This window comes from Canis lupus, chromosome X (assembly GCF_003254725.2).
Source record: "Canis lupus dingo isolate Sandy chromosome X, ASM325472v2, whole genome shotgun sequence".
In the NCBI taxonomy this organism is placed as follows: Eukaryota; Metazoa; Chordata; class Mammalia; order Carnivora; family Canidae; genus Canis; species Canis lupus.
The window spans coordinates 91753876-91780803 of NC_064281.1; the positions used below are offsets into that span (position 1 = coordinate 91753876).

At 44.2% G+C, this 26928-nt stretch overlaps 1 protein-coding gene across 4 annotated transcripts in view; it reads right to left on the reverse strand.

Moving 5' to 3' along the window:
- The window catches only part of LOC112649174 (A-kinase anchor protein 17B), a 29809-nt gene extending 4974 nt beyond the window's left edge, over positions 1-24835 (reverse strand). The window contains exons 1-7 of one of the 4 annotated variants that reach the window (XM_025431284.3): positions 24717-24835; positions 23180-23254; positions 20407-20472; positions 18417-18519; positions 4807-5574; positions 3250-3377; positions 1287-1521 (exon numbers count right to left, since the gene is read on the reverse strand). In XM_025431284.3, the coding sequence (XP_025287069.1) occupies positions 1287-1521; positions 3250-3377; positions 4807-5559 (1116 nt within the window). In that variant the 5' untranslated portion in view covers positions 5560-5574; positions 18417-18519; positions 20407-20472; positions 23180-23254; positions 24717-24835. Of the gene's footprint in view, positions 1-1253; positions 1522-3249; positions 3378-4806; positions 6793-18416; positions 18520-20406; positions 20473-23179; positions 23255-24716 lie in introns of those variants that run through there. The other 3 variants (XM_025431281.3, XM_025431283.3, XM_049107886.1) reach the window with 3 other exon arrangements.
- Between the last annotated feature and the right edge of the window lie 2093 nt (positions 24836-26928).

The window sequence follows — 26928 nt, forward strand, 5'->3', positions numbered from 1 at the left end:
CTGGCCACTCTGCAACCGCAGGGCAGGAGACAGGTGCTTCCCATGACCCTCCCTGCTGAGAGAGATTGCACCGTGCTCTCGCTGACCCGGGGTGCTCATCATGATAGTGCCTACCCAGGACCTGGGAGTCTAACTTGGGGACCGTGTAATTGGTAGGAGGCCCTGTCAATGGGGCCAAGGATTAGACACCACATACATTTAAATTTGACAAATTCTTAGAAAGGAGTCACCCCTGGAGGTCATTTCAGTAAGATAAAAGATTCAGCTAGCCTTATTATAAATGTAAATGGGAAATTTGGGATCCCTGGGTGGCGCAGCGGTTTGGCGCCTGCCTTTGGCCCAGGGCGCGATCCTGGAGACCCGGGATTGAATCCCACATCGGGCTCCCGGTGCATGGAGCCTGCTTCTCCCTCTGCCTGTGTCTCTGCCTCTCTCTCTCTCTCTGTAACTATCATAAATAAATAAAAATTTAAAAAAAAATAATAAATAAATGGGAAATTTTTCTGATCCTGATTTTACTAAGGTTGCTTGTCCATGCTAATGAGAGACAGGCTGGGAATGCAAATATCTGGCAAAGTAACTCTCTTTGATCCTGATGTCATTCATCTGCATATTTAAAAACACTGAAGATGCATTTTTAAATGAACAATCTGGGAACCTTTCTGGCCTTTACTCCAGGCTACCTGCCAAGTCTGGTTACCTTTAGGAGGTTAATAAAGCAGGGCCAAAATAAAACCCTGAAACTCCAAAACGGAAACTCTTCAAATGAAACAAATTGCTCTGTGAGGTCAGGAATTCCTTCACAAATAGTTTAGGATGAGACTATCAGGAGCTTGCTACACAAAGGTCTCTGTCCAAGGCTCTTCCTTCCCATCCAAACCTGCTGCAGATGAATGGACAAGTCGGGTTAATGGAAGACTACCAACCTAACCCTGTGCCGTCCATCCTGCCCCTCCTGGCATTTTGTCACATCCATTAGGAACCTAGAGAAGTAGCTTCACTAGCTCTACTGCTCTGGGCTGTACTGTCCCAGAGTTCAGGAACACCAAGCATGGGGAGGCCAGGCCGCAGGGGTGAGACACAACTGCGTTGGAGCCTCTGGGCACCCTTTTGTCATCCACAGTTGGGGTTACTGGAGATCAGCCTATTGAAAACAAACCCCAAGGAATGCAAAAAAAAGTCTTCCCTGGAGCCAACTTCAAACAGGCCACTGCTTCAGTGTAAAAGCATGCCTCAGAAAGGTCAGTACCTACCAAAAGCGAAGACGGATTGAGAAAGAGCCTTACTGCAATTTTCCTCAAGAGTACCCGTAGCAACCGGAGAGCCTCCACCCTCCTCTGAGCCAGCAGGTACTTCCTCTCCTCCCACTCCTCTGAAGAGTAGGGCTCCCGGACACCGTGGGCTGTGGCTCTGGCCTTCTGTTTCCTGTGGCGGTGCCTGTCTCTTTCCTTCGGGCCCCGTCTCCTGACCCTGGCCTTCTTCCTCTTCTCCCGGGCTTTCCTCTCCTCCTCCTTTCTTTTTCTGGACAAGAATTAAGAGTCAGTCATTCAGAAGGCATCGACTAGGCACCGGCTCTCCTTCAAGCTCCTTCCCCACTGCCAGAGGAGGACTCATCATTTAGGTTTCCAGGAATCACTTGGTGCTAATCCTAGGGGCCTACAGAGACAACTTAGGAAGTGACACACCGTGGCTCTCAGTCAAAGGGAAGGACACAGAACTGAGCTGGTCACTCAGAGGCATGCACAAGAGAGAGTATGTGAAAAGAAGGCTACAGAATTCAAGGAAGGGGCTTCTATAAGTCCCCACTTTCTCAAACCACAAGCAGTCTAGCTTGTGAGCCCAGCCATCACGGTGTGGTGGTGATTCCATTTCTCGAGACCAAAACCTTCCATGGAATTGGCTTCATGTATGCTTATAAATAAATGGGGAGTCCTGGCACTCCGAAAATCTTATGGGTGAGAACTGGTCCTTGGTACATATTACTTAACACCAGACACTATTCTAACAACTTGTTGGCTTAGAAGAACATGGGCTTTGTTCACCACTGTTTTCTGAAAAATCCAACTGTTTTGCTTGGGCCCTTATGGAACCGTGGGGAAGGGGAAAGAAGGGACAGTGACCTGAGTGAGGATTTAGCCAAAGGCTGGAGGATTATCTCAACTGCATGTTTAGTCTGGAAATTTGGGGGAATAGTTGCCTTGACTGGGCTTAAACTCTGGCCAAGAGTGTCACAGTCATGATCTCAAGCAGCTCCTGTCACCCTACCAGTCAAAAAAGTGAAAGACACACAGAAGGGGATTTTTATCGCCTATTTTGAATGAGCATAATTTCCATGAGAGACCAAAAGAATAAACATGCGAAGGGAGGGGCCAGGGGGTCAAACTGGTTTTGAGACCCCTGTAGTTCCAGCCCACGTGTACCTTCTTGGCAAACCTTTGGCAATACACTAGCCCTTTTTGGCTCCAGTCCCTAAATTGGAAAACAAGGATAAGCTCAAAGAAATGAACATGGAGGTTCCTCAAGTTCACCATAAGAACTCAGGTCAACAGAAAATATAAGGTCAAGAAATCCATGCCTTCTTGCCATTGACCATTTTTGTGGAAGAAAATCTCTCCCAGATCTAAAAAGAATTTGTTTTTGTTTTTTGCTTTTAATTTTAAATTAGTGGGCAAGGTAAACTTTGGTAAATTGGGGGTTAACTGGTCAACATTTTAATTTGGTGGGCTAGGATTTCATCGTAAAAGCCCTGATCTCGGGATCCCTGGGTGGCGCAGCGGTTTGGCGCCTGCCTTTGGCCCAGGGCGCGATCCTGGAGACCCGGGATCGAATCCCACGTCGGGCTCCTGGTGCATGGAGCCTGCTTCTCCCTCTGCCTGTGTCTCTGCCTCTCTCTCTCTCTCTGTGTGTGACTATCATAAATAAATAAAAAATTTAAAAAAAAAAAAAAAAAAAAAAAAAAAAAAAAAAAGCCCTGATCTCTTTTTTTTTAAATCACTTTTTAAAAAATCATTTCTTCCCAGATATCTTAACCTAGCTCATTACCTTACTTTTTTAAGTTTCTCGTTTTCAGTCGTTGGGCCATTTTGGTTTTGTTAACAGCACAGCTAAAAGACTGTAGGCTTCCACAGAGTTTTCCAATCTGTACCAATTCCTGCCACCCCCACCTCAGTGTTACCTATCAAGCATAGCCATTCACCTGAAGGGATAAACCCACACATCAAAAGCGAAAATCCCTCTTGGTCTCCTCACCTTGCAGCCTCTTCCTCGTCTCTCTTTATTTTTTTCCTTTCTTCCTCCAGCTCTTGTAACTTTAGCCTTTCTTGATTTCTCCTCCTTATTGCCCCTTCACTGAAATGTTTTGTTGTATCAAACATAACCTGCCCACAAACAATTCAGAGTTTCATTAGAAAAGACTGCCACTGGACTGGGTGTGTTCCAGGCCAAAGAGATGAAACCAGTATGTATAGAACAATTCAAAACTTGAACTCAAAATGACCTGTCTGCATCCCCATCTCCATACTGTTCCACTGTTCCTTGGGCACCTGCCAGACAGCCCTGTGGGTTCTCAAACTATCTTTGGCAGAACCGTTGAGGAGCTCTCATATGGCCATAGAGGGTATCACAGGGTCATTATGGGCCCAGGCTCTGAGGGATGTGAGTATATTACCTCTGGTTTGTTATAAAGATCAACTGAGTTCAGGTACTTTAGTCACCAGAACCAAAAACGGTCAAAAAAAAAAAGTGTAGGGGGTGGAGAAAGGATTGGGGAAGCAAAGATGCAAGAGAACTGACCTATGGGCTATAAGATTGGAGTGTAGTAATTATTAAGCTACTTTGTAAATCCCCCAAATAGAGTAAAAGTCCTATCAAGACGCTACAAACAAATTTGCTTGAAAAATAAAAGGAGGCAAAAATATCCCTTTAAATGTACACAATAATGCCAAACACCAAACTCATGATTGTGGCCACCTTTGAGGGGAAGGAGGGGGATGATGTCTCATCTCATGGGATGTTTTCTTTTTTATGCCAGGCAGTGGGTACATGGGTGGTCACTATAGTATGTGTTTTATCTTTTGTCTGGCTAAATAGCTCAGAATTTTAAAATATATATTCTAACATAAGTAGTTTCATACATCAAGTGCACATACATACATACACACACACACACACACACACACACACACACTCATACTCATACGTAGGAAGCTACTTAAGCCCCAAGTCCTAATTCATGCTCAAGGCTGACTGAGAGAATGAGTGTTTAGCTGCATCTTTTCCTCTGCTGGATTAAGAGGTCAAAAAGGAGATGGCCAAGTGTTCAGACATCAATGAGGTGGCATGACCAGATAGATAGGATGATCTTGAAAGGGAAGGATCCAACTTTGTTGAGATTACATTCCACCAATTTACCTGACAGACATCCTGAAAATGTAGGTGGTTGCCCCAAGAGTAAAGGGGAGTAAACTGCCCTCCTGTGGTTTCAAACTGCAATGGATCCTGCATATGAGATAGTTCCATAAGGGCCAAAAGAATTCTTCAGCACCCTCAAGAAGCTGGGGCAGAGCCCCGGATTATAACAACCATCCCTTCCAAACTACAACTGGCAGCACACCTGCTAGCAGAAGAATGTCCACATCAGGATTATTTCTCTTCCTAAACATCCATTTATTAGTGACAACACAAATCTCTACATCAGCTATTGATCAGAGCCTAATGGGGTTTAAGGAAATATATTCTAGATGCTTCCTTCCAGCTTTTGAACCACCAGAAATGTGGGAAATGAAAGGAATTCTGGCTCCTTCTTACCTTGATGTTACAGGCCAGAGCTTTCCCATCATCTCCTTTAAGCATCAACTTCATCCCTCGAAGGGACTCCATGGCTTTTATGAAGTCTGTCGACTCCTGGTACTGTATAAAGGCCTCGAATGTCTGCAAGCCAAAGCTGAAACCCCCAAAGTTCCCACCAGTCATCACTTCTCTGTAGGGGTCAAGCATAGGGATATCCACATTTTTGATCTTCCCAAAGCTTTCAAAGACCACCCGAAGGATATCTTCACATGGTTTCTCCCCGCTGGAACCTTTAGGTGCAAACCATTTGCAGGGCAAGCCTTCGAAATAGATAGAATCTGGGCTCTTATCCTGGTCCTGCTCTTCAGCCCCCTCACTTGCTGAGGCCTCCTTTTCCCTGGGGAAGCGCTCCCACTCCCCCTGGGCATCAGTAGCCACCACTTTTAAGTCTGTTTTCAAACCATTCAGCTTGATGATCTTCCCATGTAACTTGGCCTTCAAGATCTGAACCAAACTGCGCGTTTCAGCCTCACCCTCAAATCGGATGAAGTCCTTCGTACTCTTGGAGAGCCGAACTGTGGTGAACTGGTCAGGGCAAATCAGGCTCTTCAGCTGGTCAAGAACTTCCCAGTTGGAAAAGGGCCTCATAGGTTCTGAGCTCTCTGGGAGCAAGACCTTGATCATCAATTTTGCTATGGGCTTGAGGTAGAGGTGCTGAGCTGCACAGAGCTCTGTTGCCTCAGAGTTATCGTGCACCACAGTGACCGTCATGATAGCCCTGGAAACCTTAGAGGGCGAAAGAGAACATTTTCATACAGAGGGAGCAAAATACGGATTTGGATTTTGCATGGTGCTAGCATTCCCGGCCTTCAGTTCAATTGATAGGGTTAAGTGTGCTTTGGGGAGAGACCTGACACAACAGCTTGCGTTTGTTTACTGTGTTTACAAGTTTCAAAGAGTTTCTGTACACAGTTGACTCTTCAACAGTACAGGAGTGAGGGGCACTAACCCCCTCCCACCACTGTATGGTTGAAAATCCACATATAACTTGTGATTCCCCCGAAATTTAACTACTAATAGCCTACTGTGGACCAGAAGCCTTACCAATTACAGAAACAATTGAGTAATACACATTGTGAATGGCATATGTGCAAGATACTGTATTCTTACAATGAAGTAAGCTAGGGAAAAGAAAATACTATTAAGAAAATCCTAAGGAAGGAAAAAAAAACGGGAGTGCCTGGCTGGCTCTGTTGGTGGAATGTGTAACTCTTGATCTCAGGGTTATGAATTTGAACCTCACACTGGGAGTAGAGATTACTTTTTTAAAAAAGAAAGAAAATAAAATCATAAGGGAAATACATTTATAGCACTGTATCAAAAAAAATCCACGCTTAAGTGGACCTGTGCAGTTCAAACCTGTGGTGCTCAAGGGTTAACTGTACTGTATGCTTCAGTTTCTTTCACTGAAAAATAGAAATTCTAGGATTTCTGAGAGGATTCAATGACCGAGAAGATTCAATGAGTGAATACATGTGAAATCCTTAGAACAGTGCCTGGTACATAGGAAATTCTCAATAAACATAAGCTATGATGATTATTTATTAGTGGCAGCAGTCTTACTTTATCTCATTGACTCATGAAGCAATCTGTGAGTAGGTGTTTTCGTGCCTGTTTTACAGATGGGGAAATTCAGACAGATTCAAGAAAATCAAATGACTTGCCCACACACTGAAACCCTAAGATTCCAAATCTCCAATCTATTGTGTGATTGATCTCAAATGTAGAATCCCATAAAAACTGGCTGGAGGTGCTACAGAAACAAGGCAAGGATAAAATACCTGCAGCGCATTCACAAACACACACCTGACTTAGCATCCGAGGTGGTACATGGACATAGCCGCTCGTATGCCTCTAGTCTATTGACATGAACTAAATTGAACTCTAAGTTCAAGAACAGAGGCAACAACCTCCTCTAATGAGTGACCAAATAAGTTTGTCCTCCACTATGGGACTGGAAACCCCCCGTCCCCCAAACTTGAGGGCTTGCTGGCATTTCATATTAACAAACTCTTTTAAGCTGCCCCAAGGTAAGATCGCTAATACTGGGAATTAAGGATTTCTGCTCCTATTTGCTGACTTCAAATAGCACTTCCCAATAAAGAAGTTCTTTCTAAAGCGTATATATTCAATGTTCATTTAACCTGAATTTCTCACTAATGTTAACTTCAGGGAGGTTTAGACACAAACATATGGTTAGATGATAGAAATTCTAACAAAATTTACTATTAGACCTTGATTAACTTTATAGGTACATAATTTTTTTTAATTTTTAATTTAAATTTGATTTAGTTAACATATAGTGCATTATCAGTTTCAGGGGTAGAATTTAGTGATTCATCAGTTGCATATCACACTCATTTACAAAATAACTGTCCACAAAGGACAATCCAAATCAATTTCCTTGGGTTTCCATAAACTGTTTTTTTTCCAAAAAGGCCTCCGAAGGCTATATCTCAGATATTAAGGTTCTAGAAATTGTTATAATAGCAACACTGAACTGAGAATGTTATGAAAACAAGCATGTTCTCTTTCCCCAAAAGCATTATCTAAATAGCAAAATGAAGAAAAAAAATCCAGTTAGTTTGCTGCAGTTTGGAACCTAAATAAGAGTCAACACTAAGCTCCTTTAGGAGAAAAATTTGATATTCAACTAAGATATACTGAACTCCAAAATTTATCTATAGTCAACAGGTATTTGTTTATACAACCTAATTTAAAGCAACAGCTTTTAAAAAATATTCCAGGGGGAAAATACAAGCAGTTAATCACTTCAAATTAATCAGGTTTGTCATGTTCTTCCCATTTATTCCAGTGATACTGCCTTTGTGTTAAACATTTTAGAATGCTTCCTTTTGGATTGATTTCAAAGTCTGGGTTACATTCTTTTAAGTAGCCTTGCTGGAGGTCAATTTTGAAATTCTTTTCCCATGGATTTGATATTTAGAAATTATCAAAAATTACTTAGAATCAAGAATGTTGCATAAAAGGGTGACTATAAAAAACAAATTGATTTTCTTAATCGGCTTATAACCACCACCACCACCACCCCCTTAAAAGGAGATTCCAATAAAGGCTCCAATTCTTTTTTCTTTTTTAATTAGTTCATACATCATTGGAATGAGTTTTTAGAGCTTTGAAAGGTGACAACTTTGAAGGACAACATTCATTTGAATGTGGTGGTATAACAGTTGCAAAAATAATCCCAAGTTTTTACCCAGCACCATATCTATACCCTGCAATGTGAGTTATTGTTATGAGGAGATAGGGTCTATTTTTCCCCAGTTTTTGAATGTGAGCTGGCTTTTTTTACCCTCCAGCCAGTAGAATGTGGCAAAAGTGACAGAGTGCCAGTTCTAGGCCTAGGTCTCAAGTGGCCCTGACTCTCCTGGAATGCTGCCATGCCATGAGAACCCATCTGAGCTAGCCTGCTGGAGAATGACAGACCACATGAAAAAGAGCCCCCTTGTGGCAGATTAGCTATCCAAAACCAGCCAGCCCCTAACCAACCCACCAACTGACCACTGCCCTGTGAGCAAGCACAACCGTCTTGCCAACCTGTAGACTTGTGAGAAATAATTAATCGCCATTATTTAAGACACTAAGTTGGGGGATGGTTTGTTACATAACAATAGCTAACTGATACAGACATCTAGCTCTTAATTAGTTTCAAGATACACAATTACATTTAACAGGTTTTACACAAATGAATAAAAATTATAAAAACCAATTCCTGGGAGCATTTTGGGAAGAAAAAAAAACAGGAGCCTTCATATCTTGCTAGAGATAATGTAAATCATTTTTTCTAGAATAATTTAGCAAAAACAAACCAAGAATCATAAAAAGGCTAATCTCCTTTGATCAAGTAACTTGCTCTAGAAATGTATCCTAGAGAAATTATTAAAAATAAGAAAAAAAATGGGGCACCTGGCTGGCTTAGTACGTAGAGTGTGAGACTCTTGATCTCAGGGTTGTGTGTTCAAGCCCCGCATTGGGCATGGAGCCTACTTTTAAAAAAATGCTCAAAGCTGATTATAGTGTCATTTGGATACAATTTTGTCCAAACTATGTATGCACGGGAATAAAGTCCAGAAATTGAATTATTTTTTGTAAAGTAGTTTTAATAAAACATTCTACCAATTTAATCATACTTTCAATAGATGCATTTTTAGTCACTTGTTTAAAACTATAACCAATATAAATGGATCTTATTTAAAAATTTCTTCTTAAAATTAAATTCACAAATACTAAAAATCACCAACTTTTTGAGATTGAATATATGCCTCAGATCCCTCAGAAAGGTGATTTCTGCATAATAAAACAAATTTCTATATTTTAGCCAGATCTCTTCACTTTCCTCAAGTGTAAAAAAGGCTCTTATCAAATTTGGAGGGAAATGGTCAAAAACTACTTTATAGTGTTTGATGTACTGTATTTTTGACAGTTTTAAAAAAACTGGCTATCACTTCCATCTCACAGTGAACCAAAAAATAAGCAGTACATTCTATAGCAGAGGACATAACTCAGATGACTACAGCAAATAGCAAGATAGTCTCAGTGAGCAAAGAATACTGAGCAGAGCCTGAGGAACGGGATGGTGTAAAGGAGCAGCCACTCCTCAGCTCCAGCTGTAATGAGGAGAGAACAGCCTGGGATGGCCAGATACTCCTATTATTCTATTCCAAAGAGACCAGAAATGTAGCTCCTCATGTGAAATCTGATTTTCAGATGTTGGCAATCAACGTAAAGAATTTAAAAGCACTGCAGAGTGCAAATAAACACATCCACAGGACCCACTGGCTTGCTAGTTCTGACCTCTCTGCTCTAAAGTATCTTTTCTCAGCTGTTTCTTCAGGGATAGGACTCTACACCTGGATTAGGAAGCATCTGAGTTACTTTCTGACTTTTCCAAGAGGACCTGATCTTAAAAATCAAAATCCCAGCCTCCATCAAAATCACCAACACAGAGGCACCTAGCTTGCTCAAGTCGGAGGGGCAAGTGACTTTCAATCTCGGGGTAGTAGGTTCAAGCCCCAGGTTGGTTGTAGAGATTACTTAAATAAATAAAATTTTAAAAAATAAAGTAAAATCTCCAATGCAAATTCCTGTTTCCCAAAAATAGTAACAAATTACACATTTGTTCTCATTTCTTCCCCTGTTGTTCACAGGCTTTAAAATTAAATGTTTATGAATATCTTAAAATACTCTTCCAGAATAGGGAGCTAATTTCCAATCTTATTTTTTAAAAATATTGAGGCACATGTCAGTTCATAATGAACTTATAGTCCACTAAGGCACTAGATTTTTTTGTACTTTTGCCAAATTCACGTCTCTTCTTGAAATTGCTAAGGGGGGATCCCTGGGTGGCGCAGCAGTTTGGCGCCTGCCTTTGGCCCAGGGCGCGATCCTGGAGACCCGGGATCGAATCCCACGTCGGGCTCCCGGTGCATGGAGCCTGCTTCTCCCTCTGCCTGTCTCTCTCTCTCTCTCTCTCTCTCTGTGTGTGACTATCATAAATTAAAAAAAAAAGAAATTGCTAAGGGACTGAAGCTGCTACCTTTTTCATCTGTCTCAGGGACCATATGATTTCTCATCTCTGTTTCTCTTTTTATTGTTCCACTATACTGCATATCTCTTTGACTAACCAATGACTTCCTTCTTCATAAAATTTCAGTGGCTTTTTAGTCTTCTTACTGTGTATCAATGAATACAGATAGGAGCTGACACTTGTTCCTTTTGAAGCTTGCTTTCCCTTTGGCTTCCAGGCCACCACCCTCTTCTGGCTTTTCTCTCACTTTCCCAGTTGGTCCTCCTCAGTCTTCTTTGTGGGTCCCTGTTCATCTCCCTTTCCCTCAACTATTTGTTGTGACTTGGTTTTCACCTTTGGTTTTCCCTTAATTTTGGTTGTGCCTTTGGTTTTATGCAATATATCTTCAGCAAATAATAATGTTTAAAATGACAGATGTAGATGAGCTCTTCTTGGGATAAGAGAACAAATAACCAATCCCCATGGAAAGTCAACATTTAGCAATCACCTGAAGGAGGAAGGCTCAGCAAGAAGTCAGAAGGAGCACCCAGACATGTAGGAGTGAAGAAAAGGGTTAGCAGTATTAACTATAACTAAGAGGTCAAGTAAGGTGAGAACAAAGATGCACTACTGAATTTTTGTTTGAGATTTTATTTTTAAGCAATCTCTACGCCCAACGTGGGACTCAAACTGACAACTTTGAGATCAAGAGTCTCATGCTCTACCAACTGAGCTAGCCAGGTTCCCCAAGAAGTGTCCACTGAATTTCAAAGCATAGAGGCTAGTGAAGGCAAAACCCAGATTATAAGGTGAAGAGTTAAAATGAAGTAGAGAAGCAAAGCTAGTGTGTGGATTATGATTTTAAGGAGTGGAGCAGGGGTGCCTGGCTGGCTTGGTCAGTAGAGCATGGGACTCTTGATCCCGGGGTTGTGAGTTCAAGCCCCACAATGGGCATAGAGCTCACGAAAGCAAGCAAGCAAGCAAGCAAGCAAGCAAGCAGTATCTAGAGCATGTTATAGGGCCAGTTGAGGATTTAAGGATCAAGGAAAATAATGTATGACAAAGTGATTTGGAAATCGTAACTTGCTATATACATGTAAAAAGAAATCCAGAAGGAAGGTAACTAAGGACTGGAGAATACTCTCGTTTAGAGAGTGGAGGAAGAAGAGACTCTGAGAGGTGTTCATTTCAAGAGACAGATGAGAACTTCTTCTGCTCTATGTGCTGTCCTTTGGTGCTAGGGTTCTAAGAAGGGTTCTAAGAATATCCGGATTCCCTGACCTCAAGCACCTTATGGTCTATTGCTGTGTTTCACAAAATACGGTTGTGTGAATTACCTGCATCCAGATAGGCTTGTCTTAAATACATATTCCAGGGTCTTATCTCAGGCCTAATGAGTCAGAATTTCAGAGGATGATGAATTTGAATAATCTTAAACTCATGCTGTATTGTTTTAGAAATGTTTTGTTTATGAAGGATCTTACCTTAATTTATAGAATCATTCCTCTCAGGGAGGGTCTGGGTTATTTTCATTTTGTTTTTATTGTGGATAATGCCTTTTTATAGTAGAGGCAGTATACAGTATAGGGATAAGGTTGTGGGTTCCAGAACCATGCTGTCTGGGTTTGAATCTCAATTCATATCACTTACTAGCTCTGTAATTTTGGGCAAACTGTGTAAGTCCTCTATATTCAGCTTCCTCATTTTAGTATAAGTATCATCACAGTGTGTAATTTAATTGATGCAAGGACTAAGGGAGTAAGTCATTGCAATGTGCTTAAAATGGGCCTGGTACAGGGTAAGCACTCAATAAATATGGGCCATTATTACTGTTACTATGTATCTTCGTGAATCTAGAGTCAAACTTCTGTTGAACTATCTTCCTAGGATAAAATTTCAGGATGGGATTACTGCATATGTGGACTTTAAGAAACAAAGCAAACAAAGTTAAAAGGAGACAAACAAAAGAAAACAGACTCTTAAATACAGAGAACAAACTGGTGGTTGCCAGAGAGGAGGTGGGTGGGATGATAGATGATATAAAGGGGACTGAGGGCATACTAATGGTGATGAGCAGTGAGTCATGTATAGAGTGATTGAGTCATCATATTGTACACCTGAAACTAATATAACATTGTATGTTAATTATGCTTCAATACAAAAGTACAAAAATAATAAAATAAAAATATTAGAGCATAGAGAATATGGCCAATAAAATGGTAATAGTGTTCTTCTGTGACAAATGGTGACAACACTTATGGTGAGCACTGAGTAACATATAGAATTGGTGAATCACTATGTTGTATACCTGAAGCTAATATAGCACCGTATGGTAATAATACTTCAATTAAAAACTCGCATAAAATATGGATGGGAGGGGGATGCCTGGGTGTCTCAACTCTTGATTTCACTCAGGTCATGATCTCAGGGTTGTGAGATTGAGCACCACATCAGGCTCCATGCTGGTGTGGAGTCTACTTGAGATTCTCTCTCTCTGGCTCCCTCTGCCCTCCCCTAGGCCATACCAAGTAGGCTTTTTACATATATCATGGTTTCAACGCTACAGCAATATCACTGGCAACTTCTGCCAGATTACTAAAAATTAACTAGACAGTGCCTGGCTTATAGGTGCACAATAATTAATTCCTGTTGTGAGGCTTTTTCCTAAAGGAGACCTCAGCCAAAAACTAACAAAAAAAAAAGATAGGAAGAAGAGGAGGATTACTACCATGAAAACAGGTAGGAGGGACAGAGGGAGGAGGAAGGAGAAGGGAGAGGAAGAGGAAAGAAGAAAAAAGAAAGGAAGAAAGGGAGGGAGGGTTCTGTACTTACTAACATGGAAGGACGCTGGTGATACTTACTACAGGGAAAAATTAAAAGCAAGTCACAAGATTGGGTGCCTGGGTGGCTCAGTAGGTTAAGCGTCTGTCTGCCTTTGGCTCAGGTCATGATCCCAGGGTCCTGGGATGGAGCCCCATGTCATCAGCCCCTGCTCAGAGGGGAGCCTGCTTCTTCCTCTCCCTCTGCCCTTCCTCCTGCTCCTGCTTTCTCTCGCAAATAAATAAAATCTTTTTTTAAAAAAAAAAGTTTCAGGATAATGTGCAATATGATCTTGTTATTGTAAAAGTAATATAATAAAGTAATAAAAGTAATATAAGTACACATGCCCCTCTAAATATAAAGTCTGCAGAGATGTATATCAAACTGTGAACACTATTTCCCCTAGGAAATGGACTGAAAATTATGAGAAAGGAATAGACTTGCCCTTTTTACTTTGTACATTTATTACTTTGATCTTTGAATATTTACAATAAGCATGTGTTAATTTTGTATTAAAATTGTTTTTTAGTTTTTCTTTTAATTTTCTGTTTTAAGTAGGTTCCACACCCAATGTGGGGCTTGAACTCACAACCCTGAGATTAAGAGTCTCATGCTGTACTGACTAAGCCAGCCAGGTGCCCCTGTTTTGAAATTGTTTATGAAAAAAAGGAAAGTCACATGATGATAAAGTATTAAAAGGAAGCAGTTCACAACTGCTGATCTAAAGTTGCTCAGAAAGGATCAAAACAGTCATAGAATAACACCTCCCTTCCCCATAACCAGTCTATGTGGGTCATGACCAAAGCCTGGGAGCTTAGAACTTTGGATAATGAGGAAGCACTTGGCCACATTACATAACATAACAAACTACACAATGTCAAGACATTTTGATGAGTTTTGACCTATGTACACAAACCTATGAAACCATCACCACAATCAAGATAGTGAAAATGCTCATCATCCCTAAAAGTTTCCTCATGCCTCTTCATAATCCTTACCCCACCCCCAGCAACCACTGATCTGACTGTAGAATGCTTAAGTTACAACTGATTTATGTTATAGCAAAAGTACACTGATGTTTCTGGAAAATACTCATAGTTACATCCAGTACTCAACTAACAGGTGCTTTCTTCTAAGTCAGGATAGTTTGTCAACTTCAAGCTTAAATGTGCCAATCCCTGAACCTAGTTAAAGTTGTATAGGGTCCGTGGGTGGTGGGATGGGGTAACTAGGTGATGGGGATTAAGGAGGACACTTGTTGGGATGAGCACAGGTGTGCTGTGCAACTGATGAATCACTAAATTCTATCCTTGAAACTAAAAATACACTATATGTTAACTGAATTTAAATGAAAAAATGTTTCAAAAAGCTGTATAGGGCCCTACTTTGCTCTTAAAAAACAGATCTAAAAAGGTTTATGCTTTCCCACATACAATCCCTGTTTTTTGTTTGTTTTTAAAGATTTTATTTATTTGACAGGGAGAGGCCACAAGCCGGGGAAGAAGCAGAGGCAGAGGGAGAAGCAGACTCCCCGCTGAGCAGGGAGCCTGATGTGGGGCTCGATCCCAGGACCCTGAGATCATGATCTGAGCCAAAGGCAGATGCTCAACCGAGTGAGCCACCCAGGCGTCCCCAATCCCTGTTTTAAACTCTGTTTAAACCAAATAAACATATTCAAAAACCAATCTGTCCTAAATAAGATATATTTTTTAGGAGATATACACTTCATACATATTTATACATGGGAATAAAACTATATCTACTAAAATAGATAGAATCACTGTGATCAAGTTATTAAGCCATGACAAAACTGATTGTTTAGAACAACCTTTTTCAGGGGCGCCTGGGTGGCTCAGTTAAGCATCTGCCTTCAGCTCAGGTCATGATCTCAGGGTCCTGGGATCGAGCCCCATGTCGGGCTCCCAGCTCGGCAGGGAGTCTGCTTCTCCCTCTGCCTCTGCCTACCACCCCCCCCCGCCCCGCTCGTGTTATCTCTCTCTGTGTCAAATAATTTTTTAAAAGGCTGAATTGCAATAAAGATTTTTAACTCTTCTCACGTTCTACCATGACCTCCCCTGTCCCCTCCCCCATGTACCCACATTTTCTCCTAGTCTTGTGATTAAAAGCTACACTTCTGAGACCTCTTCTTCTTTAACACCTTTGCAGAGGCAAACGAGAGCTCCTCCAGCCTTAAAAAAAAATCAGTCATTCAATAACATTTACGCAGCATGCATTCCAGCAGTATCTTGTGTACATAGGCATTTGACTCAACATGCGCCCAATGCCAGAACATTCCTAGCAGATTCTCAGGGATGACAACGGCTTTCTCTAGTCACCTGTCCACCTCATCTACCTCTAAACCTAGCAGCAAAGCTGACTAAACAGCCGTAGAATAAGAGAATAGAGAAAAGCAACCAGTCTTGAGAAGTTCTCACAGGTGTAAAATGCTTGTTGTAACTGGCAGTGAAAATTCCAGAAATTCTGTGAAGTCTGCATCCAAAGTCACTCCAATACCTCCTTTCATTTCAGAGGATAGAGAAAGTCCTCTGCTATGTTTGTCTCAGGGCTTTTACTTATTTATTTTAATTTTTTTTTTTGTCTCAGGGCTTTTAGATCAGAAGTGTGACTTTACAACTTTAAAAGCATTTGAGTCATAAGCAAAGTTTTCATCATTCATCCTCTCTCACTTTTACTCACACTCAAATATTTGCTATCAGAGTTCTAGCAAGGCCATGGCAGCAAGGCACGTTTTTTAAAAACAGTGAAAAAAAAATAGGACCATCTGCACAATTGCATATCTTCCCTCAAAGTAGTTCTTTGCTGTCTTTCCGTTTTCTCCAGGCCTTTGAACCTTAGAGTTAGTCATTTTGAAAGCACTTAAGATGGATCAGATTATATCAACATATTTATAGTCAGTGGGGCAGCCAAAATATATCTAGGTCAAAACAACCTAGCCAATTTCCAGTTTCCTGGCTAGTACAGAGTCCCAGTGAATCTTGACCAAATAGCAGTATTCCCTGGCTCTCCAGTCAAGAGGTCATGGATAAACATTCATTTGACACTTCATTAACCCAAATAGCAATTTTCAAACTGAGCCTGACCATATGCTCTGATTTTGAAAAAAATTAAAAATCACATCATTAAAATGAGTGGCACTCAGTGTTGCAGTAACAGTAATAGAGCCAATACGGGACCCATCAAATGACTCAATTCCCAAATCAAGATCGTCCAGAGGGCTTACTGGGGCACCGAGGGCTTTGGGGACAGAAAGAAAGGGACTTCTGGACCCACAGCCACTCAGCAACGATAAATTAGCAACCATGGAATACTGGCATCCTGCTGACGGAGAATCTCTTCTACCAACACTCAAAGAAAATCTGCTCTAAGGTAGAGTTTAGGGTAAACATTTTTGTTATTATTGTTTCAGGTGTACAACACTGTAACTTGACATCTGTATGCACTACAATGTGATCGCTCTCAAAAGTCTAATTACCATCCATTGCCCTACAATTGACCCCCTTCACCCCTTTTGTTCATCTCCCTCCCCCTTCCCCTCTGGTAACCACTAATTTCTTCTCTGTATCTATGAATTTGTTTTTGCTTTGTCTTCATATGGTTTGGTTTTTAGATGCTACACATGAGTGACATCATATGGCATTTGTCTTTGTCTGACTTATTTCACTTAGCATAATATCCTCAAGGTCCATCTATGATGTTGCAAATGGCAAGATCTCATTCTTTTTTATGGCTGAGTAGTATTCCATCACGTGTGTCCATATACATATCTTCCACATCTCCTTTATCCATTCATTCCTCAATGGACATTTAAATTGTTTCCCTATCTTGGCTATTATAAATGATGCTGCAGTAAATATAGGGGTACACATATCTTTCCAATTTAGTGTTTTCATATTTTTCAAGTAAATATCTAGTAATGGACTGGCTGGATCATATAGTAGTTCTATTCTCAATTTTTTTTGAGGAAATTTCAGTACTGTTTTCTATAGCGGATGCACCAACTTACATTCCCACCAACAGTGCACAAGGGCTCCCTTTTCTCCACATCCTGGCCAACACCTGTTATTTCTTGTCTTTTACACTAGCTATTCTGACAGGTGTGAGGTGATAGCTTATGGTGGTTTTGATTGGCATTTCTCTAATAGTACAGGAAATTCTGACCCTGAAATGAAGAAACCTAGATTCATGTTAATTCATCTCTTTGGGCAACTTAATAGCCCATTTTTGTTTCCCTATATCAGAAGATCATACTAATGGTTCCTTTGTGTGATGATGTGTGTAAAAGCAAAGTGTTTTTAAAGCCAATAAAAATAAATTGGGGCCTGGGTGGCTCACTCGGTTAGGCATCTGACTCTTGATTTTGGCTCAGGTCATGATCTCAGGGTCATGAGATCGAGCCACACACTGGGCTCTGCACTGAGTGTGAGCCTGCTTAAGATTCTCTCTCTCCCTCTGTCCCTCCTCCTCTTGTGCATGCGCTTGCAGTCTCGTGCTCTCTCTTTTTCTATCATTAATCAATAAATAAACAAATAAATATTGATCTAAGAAAAGATTTGTGTTAGGTCTTTCCATGCAAATGCATTTATATAACTATGTGTTGCTGTGGACAAGAGCATGGGAGAGTTTTTTTTTTTTTTTTTTTTTGGCGGGGTAGCTTTTTTTTTTTTTTTTAAGATATGCACAGGACAATGAGCCAGACCCAGCTGACCCATTCTTTGGCCTTTTGCCCCTTCTTCAGCACCAGAAACATTCTTGTTGTAGAACACCCCTTTCCAGACACTTCTAGCTAAGAACACCACTTCATACCTTGGATCAATGTACTATAATGCTACTAAGGTAGACTCATTGCTTTCTCTTCTTTGTGTTACAAAATAAAAGCTACCAGAGATTTAAAGGAATGTGGCTGGGAATCTTTCCTTTTGCCTCAGTCACTGCACAGTCAGGGCATTATGTGTGGGAAATGAATACCACGAAGTCACCAACCAGTGTTTCGTGTCTCAGTTTTACCTTCCTGTCTGAAAATGACCAGCAAACTCCCTGCCTGCAAGTCGCCACCTACAGGGGAAAAGCAACCCTTACATGGGATCACACTTTGCACAACGAAGCAGTTTTCTGAGAGCAGCAGCATCTCTCAACCTTTTTATAATCCCAAGGTAAACTTAATTTGAATACAAGTCCTATGGAAGAGGATATTACCCAATACCTTAGGCGAAAATGTGTTCAAGGAAGGAGAGCCTGGAGAAGCCACAGTTCATATGAACTCTTCATGGTAGCCTGCTGTGTCGTGGCATCTTGACCACGGAATACTGTCAGAGAGAAAGTGGTACAAAGTCAGAAATGGATGAAATGGTTTCAAAAAATAAGGCAACTGCATATTTATGACTTTTGGCATAAACAGTGCTGAGACCTACATGGTTGTACTTATAGACCATCACGATCTGGTTTTTCTACCTGTTTAATTCCAGTTAATTTCTACCTGTTTAATTCCAGGTATTGATGTGGTCAACGTATTTCTCATTTTTCACACCCCCAGCAAATTTCTGTAGAAATTCTATAGAGGAAAAAAATCCTACTGAAGTGATAAAGAGACTTGCTGCATGTCTGGTTAGCTGTTTCCCGTCTTTAGGGATTTGCATTTTCCAATTACTTTTTTTTACTGAAAGAGTGCTACTCTTTCCAAAGGAGTTCCACCACTACTCTGTGCTACCAGCATGGGAAAGAGTGCCACCATGGACATCTTTGTACACATCTTTTAACAGATTATTTCCTCAAAATATGTTACCATGTCAAAGGGCAGGAGTGAGCTTATATAGCTCACGACATATTGGCAAATCGCTCTTGTGAAAGATTATGACAGTTTATCATGACATCAGCAGTATTAAACTGCCGAGTCCCCTGTGGCGCTGCTGACACTTGGATCATTGCCATTTTTATTTCTGCTACTTTTATTAGTAGGTAAGGGCAACTTGAAGCAGCTTGAGCTCTCATTTTTTAAATGAAATTCAATAAAAATTAAACATTGGCTCCAGCCCACCCCAATAGTCAACAGCCTATTCAATGTCTCTAAGCTCCAGGTTTTGTTCACATTCCAAGGCAACAAGTATAATAGAGCTCTTAATTTCCATGCCCCCTACCCAACTTCCTCTTCACCTCCACTTGCCTGTCCCCACCCAGTGATTTCCATCTCTCTAAACAGAGCCACCCTCCTCGCCCATGCTCAGGCTCAAAACTAGGAGCCGTCCCTCCCTCCATCACCTTCGGCCCTTGAGCAAGTCCTCCTGACTCTGCCTTTACCACATTCCCAGGCCATGTCCACCATCACTGCTGTTTCCCGGGCCCAAGCCAGTGCCATCTGGAACCTGGATTACTGCCACATCCTCCCAACTAATCTTTCCTGCCGTCCTGGCCCCCCCAGAGTCTATGCCAAGTGACAAGCAAAACGATTTTTTGGAAGCCTTAAATCAGATCATGTCAAAACCCTCCAGTGGCTTCTCATTGTGCTCTGAACAAAATTCAAACTGCTTACCCTCAAAAGCCGGCCCCTGCGTACCTGGTTCAACTCATTTTGTACCCTTCTCCCCTACCTCTGGTTCTCTCCCTATCGTAGACTGTTGGCTGTTCCTCAAATGCACCAAGTTCACTTGCCTAAGATTTTCTCATGGCTGGCTCCTTCTCATTTCTCAGATTTGGCCTAAATGTCCCTTCCCAGAGAAGCCTTCCCTGAATGTCAGCCTAAATAGCATGGCTCCCCCACCCTGTCATGTTGGAGCACAGCACCCCAACTTATTTTCACTGTAACACTGAAATGCTCAATTATCATATGCATTTATTTATTATTTATTTATTTTATCATATGCATTTATTAACGTGGCTTTTGTCTGCCCCGCCACCTGCCCCTCAGTCTGGAATTTCCAGGAGGGCAGGACTGCATCTGTCTGGGTGACCAGTTTATCTTCAGAGCCTAGAATAGTGTCTTGCACATCGCAGGAACTTCATCATGCTAACCGTTACCTCAGAGATTATGCACATCAGCTACATTTCAAAGGTGTTACCTCCATATGGAAAATGGTAACAACAATGCCCACAGCTGGATGGTGAAATGCCAGCGCAGACCTGCAGGATCCTTCAGGCTCCCGGAGCTGTTAACGTTCACCAGTGAACCAATGTCGCCAAGGTCCACCTAGCGTACCTACCAAGCAACGACTCTGTTTAAGACACTTTGGGGGATACAGCAAGGAGTCACCCTCAAAGAATGGAGTCTAGAGAGAAAAAGAAATTAAGACAATTAACCTGGAACCTGAGGAGTAAAATGGCAGGTGCCACGAGAAGCAGAGGATACTTCTGGGCCTCAGATGAGCACAAATGATTTGAACAGCCTTTCACATGAAATGAGTGTTAGAATCTCTGGGAAGATGCATCTGGGCTCTTCAAAAGTGCTAGCACCGCTCCCTTCAAGCATGTTGGGGCATGTGCAGGAACAGTGGGTTGTAGCTGTCACAGGAGCCAGCCTAGGGGAAGACACTGCTGCCACGTGGTCAGCCAGGGGCCAGAGGCACTGTCCCACAGCGCCCAGACAGACCAGCATAAGGAAGAACTGGCCGCCCCCAATGCCAACACAGAAATGGCTTGCACCTGTCCATCCAGAACATATGGAGTGCCTTCGGGGACTTCTGTATGAACATGTTTAAAATGGTATTTGCTAGGAAGTGGTTTTCTGAGTTGGTTCCCCCTCCCCCGAACTCTTTTTACCACTTTCACCTACCTCCTATACTCAGCAAGCATGCCGCAGAAAGAAAACCTGAGTCCAAGTGAAGGATGAAGGACAACAGCAAACCCTGAATTAGAATATTCCTGAGTGGGGGCTGGTTTCCCCTTGAGCGGTAGTTTGGGGGCCTACGGGGGCAGGGAGGTGCCAGGACTGGGGGATGCAGAGCACTTAGACCCCAGCTAAAGGAATCTGTCATGCACAGCTCTGGCCTCTGCTGTCAAAGTCAGATCAAGCCTCCTGATGTTTCAAGAGAAACTGGAAATCCCAATTTTTAAGATCTTTTGGGTTTTCTTTTCCCTTTCTTTCTTTTTTTTTTCCTTAGGTAATCTCTACCCCCAACATGGGGCTCAAACACACAACCCCAAGCCCAAGATTTGCATGTTCCACCAACTGAGCCAGCCAGGCCCCCCAAGATCTTTTGGTTTTTCAATGTTGACCCCAAGCTAATTCAATGGCTTTTTAAAACATTGTGCAGGCTGCCCCAGTGTTCATAGCAGCAATGTTCACGATAGCCAAACTGCAGAAAGACCTGAGATGTCCATCGACAGATGAATAGATAAAGAAGATGTGGTATATATATATATACAATAGGTATTATTCAGCCATCAGAAAGGATGAGTACTTGCCATTTACATCGATATGGATGGAACTGAAGGGTATTATGCTGAGCAAAATAAGTCAATCAGAGAAAGACACTTATATGGTTTCACTCATGTGGAATATAAGAAACAGCACAGAGGATCATAGGGGAAGGGAGGGAAAACTGAACGAGATGTCATCAGAGAGGGAGAAAAACCATGAGAGACTCTTAACTGTAGGAAATAAACTGAGGGTTGCTGGAGGGGAGGGGGGAATGGGGGAACTGGGTGATAGGCATTAAGAAGGGCACGTGATGTGAGGAGCACTGGGGGTTATACACAACTGATGAATTACTGCACACTACATCAGAAACTAAGTATGCACTATATGTGGGCTGATTGAATTTATAAAGTGAAATAATTAAAATAAAATAAAATAAAATAAAATAAAATAAAATAAAATAAATAAAATACTGGGCAGGCTGAAGCACACCCACCTAAGGCTGAACTAGGGTCTCTCTCTTAGCTTGCTCCTTCTGTATGTTGAACCCCAGGATCAGTTTGGTCACAGGCAACTGGTGCTCCCTGAGGGCTCAGTTAAATATGCTGACAATCAGGCAAGGCTCTCAAGAAAGAGTGAGGCGGGATAGGCTTGGGGACCCAACTAGGGCCTTGCAAGTGATCAGCACTGGTTTTGCTGTCTTCTTCCTTGGCGAAAAATCCCCAGCATCTCCCTAATTCTTACGACATCAGGGCCCAAATTCCTTTCCAGGCTCTCCAAAACGTGACACTACCTCGCCTCAGCAGCCTTATATTTCATCATGTGCCTGTGTCCCCTCGCCGCTCCAGTTGGGCCAGCTTTCCTTGAGTTCCTTCAAACTCAAACCAGTGAGCCCCTCAGCCAAATGCCCTCTTTCCTTGTGTAAATCCCACCCATCCTCCAATGCCTTGCTCACCTCCCGCCTCCTTTATGAAGCCCTTTGTGACAGTAAGCAGGAAAATGCTTGAGAGCTCAAGGGCTCCTGTCAAGGGGACCTGGGTTCAAATCCCACCTCTGCCACTGAGCAGCTGGATGATTTAGCAATCTGCTTTGACTTTCAGAAAAGGATCATAGTCTACCTTTCAGAAATTCTGAAGGGTTAAGAGAAATGACACAAATAAAATCCTCAACTCCCAGGAAGTGCTCAATCAACGTGAGCTTTTATTACTATTATGGTTGACCTTTCTCTGTGTCTCTAAGTGTTCCAGCCTTACAGTCGATTCTGGGCAGAGCACCAATGGATGGATTCCATATGGCCTACGTTTGCTCAGACAGAGCCCCAGACATTGGTCCATCTCAGTTTCCAGCCTGGCTTTAAAGAGCTTCTTAAAGTTCCAGGAACATGTTGGAAATAACACGGAACTCACAGAGACCCAAGCGGACTCTAAATCAGAGAGTTGCACAAGGAACACGACCCTGGCCCTGAAACAATTCAGTAAAAGTCCCTCTCTCTAGCACCGGCAGAAATGCACGCCGGGAAGATACACACGTAGCCAGAGCCAATGACAGAGAGAAAGGGTGTTTCCCCCTCCCCCTCACACACACCACCCCTTTCATATTCACTACTTTCTGTACCTCACCTTTCCTTCTGATGCTGGAGATGGCACACGAAGCCAGCCAACGTCCACCCTCTTCACGTGTGTATGATGGGCAACCTGGACAAATGGGCCACATGGCAAAGGTCACCTTTGGCTGGGCTTAGATGGAAAGCATGCAGGCCCTGTCCCCCCGAAGTCAGTCGCATTCATCCTCTGGTAAGCACCCTACCTGGGACCCCCTGGGCACCAGCACCAGCAGGCTGATGATGCTTGTCACTTTTCTCTGTGTTTAACGAGGATCAGAGTAAAAGCACCTCCGTGCAATTTACTCCGTGCTTCCAGTTCTTCTATGCTTTGAGTGATCCCCTCCCAAACAAACGAACAAAAAGCAGGGCACAGTAAAGTGTGATTCCTGGAATGCCATTCTTTAAAAAGCCACCCCCCCCCCTCGCAAAAAACGCCAAACCCCCCAGAAATTGAGCGGTTTTCTCAGCGCCAGGACTGAGCCCCCCTCCCCCAATCGTGCTGTGCAGGTTTACGCTAGTTCGGCAGCACGAAGTTCCAAAGTCAGCAGCAGAGGCGGGCAGGAAGAAAGCACAAAACGGGCCTGATCTCTGAGACCCTACAGTCAAACTAGAAAAGACACAGAGAACATGAAAAGACCCAAACGGTAGCAGCCCTCGCGCTGGAAGCCAGTGTTCCCATGCAAACAAGTCAGTCACTCCTCGAGGTTGGTTAGCGGTGTTCAAAAGTTCTCCGGGAATGGTTGGCTTCGAATAAAATCGCAGCAAAGGCAGAGAACAAATGGGAAGACGCGGGTCCCAAGGACCAAGACTACCCGATCCCCACCCCCCCCGCCCCCGAGTTCGGGAATGGCAGGTTCTCTTCTAGCTTGGGCGTCTCCAACTTGCCTCTTCCCCTGGCTGCGCTGACCCCCACAAACCCAAGATAAGGCCCCGGCGCTTTGTGCCTTGTGGGTGAGTCCTGCTCTCCCAGTCAGACTGGACGTGGTATTATTCGGCCCGCACCAGAAACCTCAAGAGACTCCTGACAAGTCCCTGAAACCAAGGACCGGGTCATCGGTGGGGCGGAGGCGGGGAGCCCTGCTAATGACTGATTGAATGGGATGCGTGCAGGCGGAGCAGGGGGAGGAAGCCTCGGCCCTTGGCGTGGGGATCGAACGGGAGAGGGCACCTTCAGGTCCTACAAGCGGGATGCCACGGCCGGCGTACCCCAGGGGAGTGCCTCGAGTGACCTCTGCTGGAACAGCGGCCGGAGGGGGGCCCTAGAGTGGGTGCCAGAGCGCCCCCTAGTGCGGTGCCAGGGCCCGAGGAGGTGCGGCACAGTCTAGGGAGAAGGGAGAGGACCAGGGGAAGAGCCCAGGCGCATCTCTGGAAAACCTGACTCTGCAGGGGCAGGTGGGGCGACCCAGGCCTCCCGCGCATCCCCTCCCCAGTCCCCACCGAGGGCCCCGTGTGGCCCTGTCTGCGAGGTACCGGAGCTCCCCCTAGGCCAGGGCGGCCAGCGGGCCGAGACGCAGCGGGACGTGGCTGCTGCCCGCAGAGCGGAGGGCATTTACCGGGAGTCTAAGGAACCGCTGCGTCTCCACTCCGGTCTACGCCTGGGTAGCTGGGCCGCCGCCCCCGCCGCCGCCTCTCTCCAGCCTCCGCAGTCGCAACCGCCAACGCTCCCGGTCGCTCCCTGCGACTGTGGCCCGCGAGGCCAGCTGTTGAATGGCTCGCGTCGAGCGCACCGGGCGCGGAAGCGTCCCCGCCGCATCCAAGTCGGCGACGCACGCGCGCGCCCCGGTGCCAACGCCCTGTGCGCCCCTCGCGCCGCTGCGGCCCTGGCGAGCTCGCCGCGGCTGCTCCCCGGCCCGGGCTCCCGGCTGCGGGCTCGCCCGCCAGCTCCCCGCGGTGGGCTCTCGCCAGACCAACTGCCTCCCCAGGCCGGCTCCGCCCCCCTCGCTGCCATCCCTCAACTGGCCCGCAGGACCAATGGCAACCATGGGCTAGTCCCGCCCCCTCGATTCCCCCGGGGCCAATCGCCTTCTCCTGAGGACCCATCAAGGGGCCCCGCCCCTCTCGTGCGGCAAAGCTGCTGCCAAAGTTTATCCCACTGCGCGGTTGCTCCTGACGATTGCGAGGCTTTGCCCAGGCTCCCCCCCCCCCCGCCCAGTCCCCCCTCCACGAAGTTACAGTGATTTCAAGGCTGCCACTCACCTGGCCTGCAGACCCCCACGCGACCTATTCTTTTGAATAAGCGAATATTTAATAAGCTAATGAGAGAGGTACCGTTGTCCACCTCGTCCCTGAGCAGGGCTATTGTGAAACGTGCACCCGCCTGGCCAGAACGTGCACATCACAGGGTCAGCAAGACTCTAGAAGGTCATCCACTGACTCTCCCCGCAATGCCGCGTGTTTTGTGTTTTGTTGTTGTTTGTCCTACGTACAGGGGCTCTGCGCTCTTGGCTGGACGACTTCCAGTGAACAGCCACTTGGATAGCGCAAGGCTGAGTGAAGCCGCCCCCCCCCCATAACTTCTGGCCCCTCGAAGCCACACAAAGCCAGCTTTGCCCCTCTTCCCACAAGGGTCCAACAATTTGAAGACAAATCTGGCCCCACGGTTCTTCCAGGCTCTGCTGCTCCAAAAAAACTGAGTTCGAGGCTCTGCTTTGAGTTTACGCCAATTCCTTTATATCTTTCCAGAAAGTGGAAGGTGGGAAGTAAGCCTCTCTGCCCCCCCACCCCAGCTCCCAACCCCAGGGCATAGACCCTTCTGCATAGAGCAGACCAGGACAGTCACGTCCCCTGTCTAGACATTACATTTTTCTACTCCAGCTCCCTAGGATGGCATTTGCTTTCTTGACTGCCATATCATAGCCCACGAATATTAGATTTACTGTCAGCTAACCCCCAGGCTATTTCTCACTGCTCCTGCTATCACAAGGCTCTGTTTTCTACTTGATTAGCTGGTAAATGTCACTGGGTTTGGGGGGGTGGGGCTGCTAATTTCACTCTTTTTTCTATCAAGACCTCTTTGCTGGCTCATTCTGTACTTAACATCTCTCCATTTGTCTTGCTACTACTGCCAAGCTCAGGCCTTCATCCTGTGTGCACAACTGCCAAAGAATCTCCTAACAACTCCTTACCTCTACGCTTGTACCCTCCTGGGTGGCCTGCCAATGCTCGTGTCTTCATCCTTCTGACACCAGAAGCCGCAGTGGTCTCTCAAACACAAAGATAATCCTGTCACCCACCCAACCTAAAAGGTCACCCCAGCTTCAAATTCTTTCATACTCCTTTTCCACCTCCCTTTGCCTCCACGATGAGATCCAAAACCCCGACACGGCATGTGAAACCCTTGGTGATCTGGCCTCACCTGCCCAGCCTCATTCCTAGCTGTCTCACCTCCATCACAGAGCACTCAATACTTCAGATCTACTGAACTTCCTGCTGTTTCTCAAATGACCCATGGTCTCCAACCACTTCTATGCCTTTCATACAAAGTCTGGAGTAACCTGCTCCCTCCCCTCCTAATCCTGACCTGTAATACACAGATATGTTTTATTCATTCATTGAATACCTATCCCGAACACCTGCAAGTGTCAAGTATGGGGGTATAACAATGTGATCTTTAAAATTTTGACTTGATCTCTTCATCAGGTGCTTCCAAATAGAGGGTAATGATTCCATTTCCATTCACATTGCCACCCAGACATCAGGCAGGTCTTTGTAATGATTGGACTTCAGATTCCTCCAGGCAGCTGAGACTAGGATCATTTTCCTTGT